The following is a 12474-nucleotide window of genomic DNA, read 5'->3' as shown; positions in this document are numbered from 1 at the left end:
TGTAAGAGATATTGAGCAGCGGTACGACCACTCAAGTAGGCACCATGTACTGTTGAATAAAAACTGGAATGAGTATGCTCACCAGCGAACACTACAACAGGCTATGATAACACAATAAAAAACAATTAAAATATTTTTTTTTATATTAATAATATATTTTTTTTTACTTTTGTAGCATGTGGACTCGCGTAAAGTGGTTGTGCTAAGTTGTCAATATCCTCTTGTGTAGCACCAACTGGTATGGATGTATACGATCCACTAGTATACGGCTGACTATGCCAACTTGTACTGAAAATACATATAAAGAGTTTAAAAAAGGTATTTATCATAAAAAAATTTAAAAAAGAATTGTTGATAGTCCAAAAGAAAATCCTAAATATAATTAAACTTAAGAATGGTTACGAATCCTTTTTAGCGTCTAACAAGACACAATCTTTAAAATATCTTAATAGTGATAAATCGCATTTGCGATACGTTTTCTATTAAAGTTGATAATATTTGCCTGAGAAAAAATTGTCGGAAAAATAATACAAAATCGATAGCTATCGCATTTATTGAATATTGTTATTGAATAATAGAGGTTTTTTTTCGACCAGTAGTAAACTACAATAACAAAAATTCATTTTATATTAGTTTAAAAAATTAAATTTTTGGCTGACCATACAGCTGTTTCGAGTATTGCCAAATACCTGTCATTAGTGGTCTTGGAAATAATTCTTTTATTTAATTATTCATAAATAATTTTTTGAGACTGCAAGTATCAGAAATCGAGCTCGTATCCTGCTAAATTTGAAGCTCAGAGTTAGCGCCATTTAACCAACTGACCCAAAATCGTACTTTACATTTATATTCGCTCATTTTTCTGGAGTTTTGTTAATTTGGTATGAAAGTTTTATTAACAATTTCACTTGCTGTGTTTATATTAGAACGAAATCATAAACCAGGTGTAGAATAATTAAATTAATTCATTATATTTTTATTTTTGTTAAATTTCAATACTATTCTGTTTGTAGAGGTATTTTTTTCATGATTTATATATTCTTCCTTATGTATAGAACCTAATCTAGAACGTAATACTGAGAAAGTCATGCTAATGTTCATCGACGAGTCGAACGGGGAAATTCTGATTTTTAATCTATAGACTTACCAAACACAACGTTTTGGTTTGGGCACATATGGATCCTTTAAAAATGTTCTTAATATTTCTGTACACTTTTCAGCAACCACTTCATGCGATAAAGTTTCCATAAATTCCGCTTCACGTCCAGATACCCAACCCAAAAGCAATGTATCTGACATCTTTGCAAATGAGTATATTTTCTTAAACCAATTTTTGCTAAGATATTCAACTGATGTACGCTGCATATCGGTGGTACTTGATTCATAATCATCCTCATCGTCCCAGAGTAACATTATTTCAGAAATATCTGCACTCAGAAATGGTCGTTCATATTCTAAAAATATTTTATCTACTGTGCCAAACATTAAGTTTTCTATAGCTTCACGTTTATAGTGCGGTAGTTCTGGATCGAATAACGTTTTATGTGTACATTTGAGCACACCCAAAGGTATTGTGCATATCACATGTTCAGCATAATATGTACGCCCGTCTACACAATCTATGCGAACAGGGCTATCATTTGTATCACTAGACCAATCACAGCCGCTATCAGATTCAATTGAACCACCACGAATACCTGCTGCAGCAGCACCAGCTGTAGGATATTCAGTTACAGTTTTTTCCGAATCATCAGAATCCTCATTTTCAGAGTTTTCATTGAGCGTATCTAAACCGGTAAGAGTCTTTTTTCGTTTCCAGTGTATTTTTTTAACTGGACATTTCATAACTATAGCATCTTTAGGTATTTGTGCTGAAAGTGGTTTTAAAATTGAACTATATCCAGCAGGCAGTACAATATTACCGCCTTGTAATTCCGTGTAACTACCTGTAATATATATATTTAAGTTATTTATTTGAAAATGAATGCTCTATGTATTATAACTCACCTAGTTCTAATAGATCTACTTCGTTCATATTACTACAGCCAGTAATGCATGTTTCACGTTTAAGCAAACAATTAAAAATTAGTTTCCTTAAGCGTTTTTCTTTTGGATCTTTCACAGAGTTTAGAAAGATTTCAATTTCGTAATTGATGTGCTCACCAACGCTGTTTATATCGGGCGGTGGTACATATTGACATAGAAAATACTCATCACAACGACGCAGGAAACACACATAAGCCTCATAGATTTCTTGCAATATGCTGAAAGGAACTTGATGGCCATCTTCTGTAGATGCTACTACTTGATGAGGCTTGGGCACATTAACTACACTGACTAGACCATATTGCACTGCCATTTCAAAAATTGGATTTCCCAATACTCCATGTATCCAATTCGCGCCAAGTTCAACCTAAAAATAATCATTAAAAATTGGTAACGCTAAATAAGTTATAAAAAGTAAGAATAAATATTTTACATTGAAATAGTGTGCCCACCACTGAAAAAGCGTTAAGACTATAAGGTTTTTATCACGTTGGTCGAATTATGAGTATACTTAATTATAAAAATATAGCACACAAATTAGTCCAACCTAATTCTTTATAGCGTAACTTGATAAGATTACAAAGCAATCGCTGCTAAGCGGCATAACATTGCATTACTAATGCATTTAAAAGGTAATAACATAATTAATTATTTATTAGTGAAGTTATTGATAAATATAAATAAAAAGAAAAAAATGCTTCATGACTTAAACGTTCATAATACCTTACAGAGAAAAAAGTTGAGCAGACGGCTTGGCCTGCAGACATACAGTGAAAGTTACTACATTTATGGATGACAGTGATGACAATAAATTGCTGATATTCATGTGCTTTGTATTTAATACATTTTGATTTGAAAACGAATAGAGAAAAATGCAGTTAATGCGTAAATCTATCTTAAATTAAACACATAATAAAAATAATCGATCAAATAATAAACTAAAAGTTTATAAAATTTATTTGTTCTTACAATAGTAGAGTAGACTTAAGCGTGATAACATTAAGTCTACAATATATTTATAACAAGCAAACTTATCGGATCTCTTCAACTTCATCTGGAACACCAAATGGTTTAACAGGGATTACAATGGATGCTAGATCTGGAGAAATGTATCAGTTGTGAAAACAATTTATAGTTCAATTTGTATAACTTGGGTAGGGTATTGTTATGAATGACTTGTAAAACAAAAAAAAAATTCGTTATTTTAAAAACCACCTTATCTATGATTGATAATATGTATTTGCCAATATTCCAAATAGTTATCAGTCAGACTACCCTTCAAAACTTTTCTATTACTATAGCCGTATTCCCGATTCAATGCAGTCTTATAATATAATTATGCTATTGTATAATTATAATATATACTGTGGACAAGATTAATTAAATTAAAAATAAGTTTATTTAAAACCAACCGAATGTAAATACAAATATTTGAACAATTTCAATTTGAATATAAGCTGAGTAAATTGGATCTGTTTAAGACTAGACAATGACAGAATAAGTGTTCTGGTGTCTTCTCGTCGTGCACCGATAAACACAATCTGAAGTGATTTCGACAAAGTCCATGTTCTAGCTCCATGTCATCCTATAGTTCAGTAGATCAAAGGTACTGTTTCTATGTACCTTTCACTATTGTTTCTATGGAGACTAAAACAATAGTTGATAGTGAAATAAATAGGTAAACAATATATACAGTAATACTTAATTAAATGGAGTGTATTTTAAAAAAAAAAGTATTTAACAATAATTATTTTGTCTTGTATTTATACGCCAACTCAATTTCGAATTTCGCAATTCGTTCATCTTTTTCGATTTTGAACATTTTTAATTTTTCTTCTGTTTCGATTTTTAAAGCCTTTAATTCCAATTTTCTTTTTTTGAAATCTATGTCAGCCCTCAGTTTTTGCTCCTTTAACTTCATTTTTCTTTCACTTAACAATAATTGTTGTTGATGTTTTTCCTTTCTCCAAGCCAATTTCAATTTGCAGATTGCCATTCGCTCAGCTTGAAGATCTGCAAGATCAGCCGACGAAGACCTGTCCACAAAGGTCTTCTTTGGTAAATCATTATTTTTTGACGTCGTTGTGGAAGAACTTGGCTCTGCTAAGTCAATTGGAGCTCCTTCTGTTGAAATCGCATTCTGAGATTCAATAACTTCCTCTTTGATATTCACATTATCACAAACAACTTCGATAAAGTAAGCGGTTTGCTCAACGCAACCATCATTGGACAAAGAAGTTTTAAGTGGATCTAACCTACTTTCAGTGTCGACCACTGAAGTAATCTGTTGCTCATCGGATGTTTTGCATAAAATTTCAGTTAGTTGATTGTAAAAGGGGCAAATTTGTAGAACTTTTCCTATATAAATAATGACTTGCAATCAGATTTTCGTATTTATGGTAGATCTAAGAAAGTTTACCTTCAATACTGGTAGCTTCTGCATCCGATTCAAGTAAATCAGCTCCAATCGTATTTCGCCAATCGTTCGCCTTTTTATATTTCGCCTTCAAGTGCCTTACTTTCCACCGTATTAAATCCCATGTAGTGTTTATACCGGTTTTCGCAATCAAATCTTTATAATAAACTTGCGCAGTTGGATCCTAGAGATATTCATACATACATAATAATATTACACATGTATTGTTTGAATTTGCATATGATAGCTGCAGTTTCTAGTGAAAACACAGCAGGTACTTTCAACCATTTGCTGAACCGATTATATAAAACCTTGCAAACGTTTTCTGAACTTACCTCTAGTTTCGGATTTTCTTTGATATAATTTAAGATAATGTTAATTTCGTCATATGTCCACTTCTTGTGTGTTTTTAGTCTTTTTTTTACTAATTTTTTTGCAACCATTTTCTCAATAAAAAATACAGTGTCTGAAAGCGAACTGCGTAGAGTAAGAATATCAGCTGTTTAACTTGTCAAATCAGTGTGGCATATGCACATAGCAAACTTATGCATTTGACATTTTCAGTGTTGCAAATGTGTGCAAGCGCAAGAAATGTAAAACCACACATTTTGTTTTTCTAGAACGTTCGCACCGAATCGTGCACACAGTTTATTTATACGAGAGTTATTTGATATTTTTTTTTACAATATGGTAATATTGGGAAAAATAAGTCTAGCATATTTCTCTGATTAGAAGGCTTCTTTTGTGACGACGGACAAATTACAAACAATTTATAAAATAAGCATAATTTTCTTGGTTGGTTTTTTATTCGCCAATTATTATATAGGCGAGAAACGATAAGCGTCCGGGATGCATAAATGATATAGCATTTTCATACATTGTGAAAAAAATCTGTTGTACATCAAAAACGTAGCCATGTAATCGCTTCCAAAGAATGTTTGCGAATGTTTTAGCGTAATTTAAATAGGTCTGTATTCGGGAGAGTGTTCATAGTACTAAAGAATTTGAGGGCGTTATCCTTAATGTATTTTAAAATGCTCTCAGTTTTATAGTCTCGGTTATGCCACATTTTCTTGTGTTCACTAGTCTTCTTAAAGCTATATTTTGATAGCTATATTAAAATTTGTTTAACGTAGTCGGGTCGTTTTCCCAAACGCTACAAAGCCATTAAGTAAGCTTAATCTGATTAATAGTTTATATATTAAGACATTAAATTGATTTCTTTGACGAAAGAAACTAAATGCTTAATGTAAACTTTTGACTTCAATAGAGAGATTTTTATCGAATAGCAATTAAATTACAACAGCAAAAATTTTTACTACTTTTAATTAATTGAATTTCTTGGCTGCTATACAGCTATTTCGATACTGCCAAATACCCATTATCAATGGCCCTGAAATTATTTCTTGTATTTATTTAATCGTAAATTTTCTTTTGGGACTGCAAGTACAATGGGTTGAACTCGTGCCCTGCCAAATTTGAAGTTCAGAGTCAGTGTTCTCGTATATAAGTTGTATGTTCGAACTTGGAATTTTGTTTATTTGTTGTGAAATTTCATTAAACAATTCAATTGCTGTATTATATTAGAACGAAATAATAAACTAGCTGTAGAATTATTTAATTATATTTTTTTTATATTTCAATTATTGAATTTTAATAGTATTCTTTTGTAGAGTCATTATTATATATATTAAGATTTTGGTTTTGATAATAATTTTTGTTCCCAAAAAGAGTCTTAAGAGTTCAGTGTTTTAAATGGTATGCATTTATCTTCTTCCTTAACCTTAACCTTCCTTAACTTCCTTGCATACATTTGCAACACTGAAAATGTCAAATGCATAAGTTTGCTATGTGCATATGCCACACTGATTTGACAAGTTAAACAGCTGACGTCCTTACTCTACGCAGTTCGCTTTCAGACACTGTATTTTTTATTAAAGGGTGGAAAGGGAAAATGAAATCGCATGAGTAAATGTAGTTAGAAATTTTTTTTTTCTAAATTTTTTTTGTCTGTTCAGAGATGCATTTTCAAGACAATTAAAGCGTTAACATTAGGAATAAATTTAATTGATTTGATTGATTTCCTATGAGATTAAAAGTCTTACTCTGACATAATGATAATAAAGCAAAAGTGGCAGTTAAGTAGCATCAAGTGCAGCAATTTTCACATTTCAGTGATTTTAATGTTATTTAAAATTTCTCATTAATTATATTAAATAAACATACATTTCGTAGTCTCTCTCGATACAATCGAGAATTTATTAAAACAATTTTATTTAGATTGAATCTGACTTCACTTGAATAGACTTGTTAGTGCATATCACTACACTAATGACTTTTTTATAATGGATCATGTCTATGAATGACATTTGTGAAAATAAGAGATCTAAATCCAAGCCCGCGTTTCGCTACAATAACCGCCAGCGGCACTTGTGGATTTTTATATGAATAATATCAGCTTTGTTTTGAAAGCGGCAGCGAACTTAACATGGAAATTAAAATTGGGTGTGATGCATGCTCTTTCATATTAAAGTAATTTTCACAAATTATAATTTGCTATAATTAAAATTAGTATTTGACAGCAAAAACTGCTATTATATACGAGAAGTTGATGTATTGTTATTTATCGTAACAACATCAGATACACTGTGTAGGGGTGATCATGGTCTTTTGATTTGTTGCTTCCTTTCATGTCTTATAGACGAAATTATTGGCGCTCTCAAGGTGTCTTAATTACGTGATTTGCAAGATAATTTCTTTTATACAATTTTTTGTACTTTCCTAACAATAGATTACTTTTAATAAGTCTCATTTTTTTCCTTTAAATTTATTAAATATTTTTCAAAAACATTTACATAAACATATTTATATTGCTATTATATAGCATCAATATTTGCTCAACAAACTAGTAAATTTATATTATCGCATCAAAATACGTCACAGAATGAAAGAGCTGATTCCATTATAAGTATATAATTATATGTGTATATGACACATAACATATATACTTCACCTAATATAAAAATATTTTTTTAAAGGCTTATGATATTTTGATATCTACTTATAAAGTATATGCATATATTGTGAAAACGGCGTTTGTCAGTATTTATTTTATTTTAATGGCTACCGAGATACATATATATGTACCAGAACTATGACAATAAGATCTCGGTTCAAGTCACTTAAAGTTCTGGTCTATAAACACACGCTTTAAATCATTAAAAAATGTTCGGTTTCTCTATTTCAGAAATAGAGCTTCAAGCATCCTTTTATTTCGTAAAAATATCTGCTATAAAATCAATGTAAAGGATGAACTCTATCCGGTATTTCTAGGATTCAATAGCTCTATGTATGGATCACAACTAGCCTTTTTAACTTTAACTAACCTGACCATTTTTAATTACACCCTTTTTCCTATCTTTTTTATTGAACGAATTTCAAAGCCAAATAAGATTTGATAGATAATAGTGCTAACAGAAAGCATTGGGTTTTTCAAATAAGATATATACATTTATACGTGGGTTATTTTTTAATAGTTCTTTCGCAATATCTCATATGTAATATATTTTTATATTATGTACTTTATTTTCTCAAGAACTTCGATACAAGAATACAATACAAGAACTTCAGTCTATTTTATAGTCGCATAATGATTACAGAGCTATAATGATTACAGACTAATATGAATAAAGTAACACTCATCTATATACTTGATTTCGAGGGATTCAACGGTAACGAAACAATTCACAGGAATTCCTTTACTCCTTTTATGGGACTTGAGCTCTTTTAATATAAGATTTCTATTTTTTAAGAATTAATTGAATAGGAGTTTATACTATAGTAATTGCTCAAGTTATTCTCTACAAGTGGGATTACGTGCAATAGTTCTAACTATTTTTTATGAAGTTAGTTTAACTATAATTTTGTTATCTTTTATTTTTTTAATCGAAGTGTATAATATAGTTATTTTTAAAAAATATCAATATTTTAACTGCAAGATATCTACTTGCTAGAACGCTTAGGTAGGTACTTACAAGTATAGAATAGATTCGTGTATCAGTGCGAAAGGCATAAGGCAATTGCTCATTGACAATAAAACTATTTGCAATCTTCTCTGTTTAAACAGAATGAAACCTATATTAATTAGTGGTTTCTTGAGTATTTATTAGTTTTCTTTTAATTTTGATGTCAAATGCTAGTACTTTCCTGCTGAATATTACCATTCTTAATAAAAGTATAAGAAAGGCTAATTATGATGAAGTATACTAACGCCCACAATTCTGCAATTGTTAGAATATAGATACAGTGTCTAAAGCATACTGATAATAACAGTTTTTGTGTTATGCAAAGGGAAACATTTCCTCATCACATGATATACGATTGTCAGGAAGAGATTTACTACTTTAATTTAGTTTTCATTTAACCGGATGAGGTCTAGAGTGTTAAATTTCTCAGTCTAGTTTAGTAAACTATTTCTAGGATTAAAACAACAAATGTTTAAATCAGTATTATAACTTGTAATAATTATGATGAAGTCAATACTAATAACGAATAGCAGTTGAGTTTTATTACTTAATTTGCTATAAAATAACATTTAAGTGCAAAAACATTATACTGGTTATTATCATTTTTATTATACAATTATCTAACATTGCTTTATTTTAGAATTATTAAGCTTACCATGTATATTACAGTATTTATAGAAAGAATTATCATATCAGATATATGAATCACACGACTTCAAATATACTGCAAAATAGCTAAACAACATTATAAGAGAAATGGATATGACTTCATGTATATATAGTAAATTAGATTTAAATCCGGAGTTTAATACTAATTACTATGAGATTAATGGTTCCAAGAACGACCGGGTCTACGTCCCGGAGGCACTCATTGCCAACAACGACCTAGTGCCGTTCGGGATATGCCAAGAGGGATACAACAACAACAACAACAGATTAATAATCTTATTGATTTTTAAACTAGTTATTGAAAACTAATAAAACGAAAGCGATATTCACGATCTCGGGTACGACTTCGGTAATCGTATCAAATGGCAACTACAAAATACATTTCTAGTGTCATTTATTTTTGGCACAACACTATTACCATATTACTTGATTACCGAGTTCCTTACTAAATACTCACTTTATATAAATTAATCTTATCTATTAATAAATATTATCATTTATAAATTGTTGCGTAAAATTAGTGCATATATACTAATGAATAGTGATACCTAATCCAGAATTGATAGAAGGAGCATGCAAGAGAAAAATTTTTCGGAAGATTTATGGTCCCTTACGCGTTGGCGATGAGTATCAAATTAGGTGGAACGATAAAATATAGCGCCACATTGTCATAGTTAAGCGCATAAAAATTTAGCGGCTTCGCTGGTTTGGTCATGTTCTTCGAATGGAAAAAAGTGATCCGGCTAGAAAGGTGTTTGATTCGGCACCATTGATTCGGAAACCATTGTTCGGTGGCAGGTGCAGGTGACCAACGATATGGGGGCGTTCAGTACTACCAACTGGCGACAGCAAACAACTAATCGGGCTGGCTGGCGGAGATTAGTCGACGCGGCCAAGGACGACTTACGTCTGTAATGGCCAACTAAGTAAGCCCAGAATTGTAGTCAATTATTTTAATTATTATTTGGAAGCATAATAAAAATACGCATGCCAAACACCGAAATTGTTCATGCTTCACTCGAGTGGCATCCGCAGGGACGAAGAAATCGCAGTCGGGCGAGGACAACATGGAAAATAACCATCAATAAAGAAACGAGCAAATTATTTAGTGAGCTAAGAGCAATAGCTCGCGATGGTACAAATTGAAAATCTCTTGTGATTAGACTAAGTTCATATATTATATGTTATTTCTGAACATGTCAATAATAATATTAATAATAATAATAAAAACACGGTAAGTTGAAACTTGCAAGTTTTTAGATTGCATGAATATAATATGAACACAATATAATCCAAAACTATACTTTAAGTATGAGGCACGTCGTATTCATTTTAGAATTTAATCTTTAATTTTATATTCTCTTATTATTATTTTAGATCGGCGGATGATACGAAAGGTGCAAGTGGTAATCCTATACGTTACCACGACTATTGAGCAATTTTTTCGTTTTCTATATATATTTAAATTCACAAATTCTATTGAATATTGGAATATACTTATGTTTAGATAGCTGCGATTAATATTTAATAAAGGGTTCTTCAGTAATGTGCTTTATAGTGGAAGAAGAGATTGCATATTGAAAGCTGTTGAACTCTGATTAGACAAAATTGTCTTATAGGATTTTTACTGTAATTAATTATAAATATTGATTCCTTGTAACAAAAACCAAAAACTCTTTTAGTTATATGCCTTACCATTAAGGAATATGCCGATGATGTGGTCTTGATCTCTAACAGACACGCTAATATGCAAGCCCAAATTACAGATCTCTCAACTAAGTGTGCAACAGTGGGTTTTAACACTAATATTGCTAAGACAAAATCCATGCGTATTAACAGACCTAACACTTCCCAGCTCACAATAAGTAATACATTCGTGGAAAACGTCGAAAAGTTTGAATACTTCGGCAGCATTATAACAACAGAAGGTGGAAATAGACTATATGTGAATAGACTAAGTTCTTGAATTGTGATTGTAATTTATGGAACATGTCATAATAAAAATAATAATAATTAAGGAATAGTAACTCCCCCGTTTATTTATGGACTGAGATATCACATATGTCAGATAGTTTTAAAATATGGTATAAAGTAGGACAGAGTAATGAACAATTATATAAATAGAAAACCATTGTATTATAAAATAATCAACAATTTGCCAAAATTGTACATTTTACACAAAACAAAATCAAAATAAGGAAAGGCCAAATAAACAAAACCTCAGGCAAGGACATTTGGCATAAAAATGCGGATGTGAAAGCTCGCAAATAAAAATAAAAATCGGCTGACTTTGCGTATGCGTCATTATTTACAACTTAGAAATGTTAAGAGACTTTTTTAAGTGAAAATATAAATGAAAAAAGTCTAATTAAATTTTTCACATGTTTAGGCTTTTTTCACATGTTTAAAAATAAAAATAGTATAAAGAAATTGGAGCAGCAAATCTGGAACTAAAACCTCTGAAAATTAATATACAAATTCATTACGGCACACTTAGCAAAGTATTAAAAAAAAAAAAAAAACAATAGAGCGAAAAAATAAAAATAATAATAAAATAAAGCAAAATAATAACAATTCATTTTTAGAGTCTTTCGCCTATGAGCTAATCCTAGTTCTTGCTTACATAATGCTTTTTGTGCTATACACCGCCCCACAGCGTTAACTCACTTTTTGCGTTCCCATAGGTATTGAGACAATTCTTCCGCCAATGCGATTTCTGGCCTCCAAAATACGAAAGTTCTCGCAACCATTTTGCTTCAGATGATTTGCAGCAGAAAGTCCGGCCATTCCAGCGCCCACAATCAACACTTTAACTCTTGTCGCGACCGTGTCACCAGCATTTTCATCTGTAGGCGATGGTGCTGGTGTGTGCGGAGTGGGAGCAGTCTCCCCCATAGCTCAATATTAACTTATAGTTTGTTTATTTTCGATTGTATTATTAAGCAAAACATTTATAGGATTTTTTAAATTTCCAATATTAAAAACTATTTTCACCGTCACCAAAATTGTTTAGCATCGCACGGAATTTTTCACAGACTGATTTTCTCTATTGACTAAATTTCATAATTGCTTTTCTGTCCGAATTGTCAAATGAAGTGTCATTATTTCTAATTATCAGCTGTTTTTATTGTTTTTTGTAATGCGCATGTCCAAAGACCGGCAAACGCCAAAATAAACAACATAAAAAAAATTTTTAAAGAATTTGTATAATAATATTATATATTAAGAATTATTTATATAATTCCAATAATTGATTACAATCTTGTTTTTTTCATGACTATTATGCAAAGTATATAAAACTTATGAAATTGATATTGA

General features: G+C 30.8%; 2 protein-coding genes across 2 annotated transcripts; both read right to left on the bottom strand.

The window, feature by feature from the left end:
- Window positions 1-5: 5 nt before the first annotated feature.
- LOC119675996 (peroxisomal N(1)-acetyl-spermine/spermidine oxidase-like) lies at window positions 6-12327 on the bottom strand (the record flags this gene model as incomplete). Its single annotated transcript, XM_038087218.1, has 5 exons — window positions 11824-12327; window positions 2008-2413; window positions 1148-1946; window positions 168-288; window positions 6-101 (listed from the first exon to the last, which is right to left on the bottom strand). Coding segments are annotated over exons 1-5 (1650 nt in total), but the record flags the coding sequence as incomplete, so codon positions are not given.
- LOC119683072 lies at window positions 3780-5029 on the bottom strand. Its single transcript, XM_038096674.1, has 3 exons — window positions 4798-5029; window positions 4466-4646; window positions 3780-4404 (listed from the first exon to the last, which is right to left on the bottom strand). Exons 1-3 carry the CDS (start codon window positions 4903-4905, stop codon window positions 3794-3796), a joined length of 900 nt encoding a protein of 299 aa, XP_037952602.1. The 5' UTR covers window positions 4906-5029; the 3' UTR covers window positions 3780-3793.
- Window positions 12328-12474: the final 147 nt, after the last annotated feature.

This window comes from Teleopsis dalmanni, chromosome 2 (genome assembly GCF_002237135.1).
Source record: "Teleopsis dalmanni isolate 2A chromosome 2, ASM223713v2, whole genome shotgun sequence".
In the NCBI taxonomy this organism is placed as follows: Eukaryota; Metazoa; Arthropoda; class Insecta; order Diptera; family Diopsidae; genus Teleopsis; species Teleopsis dalmanni.
The sequence above is the reverse complement of the archived record's forward strand: the minus strand, read 5'-3'. Positions and strand labels throughout refer to the sequence as shown.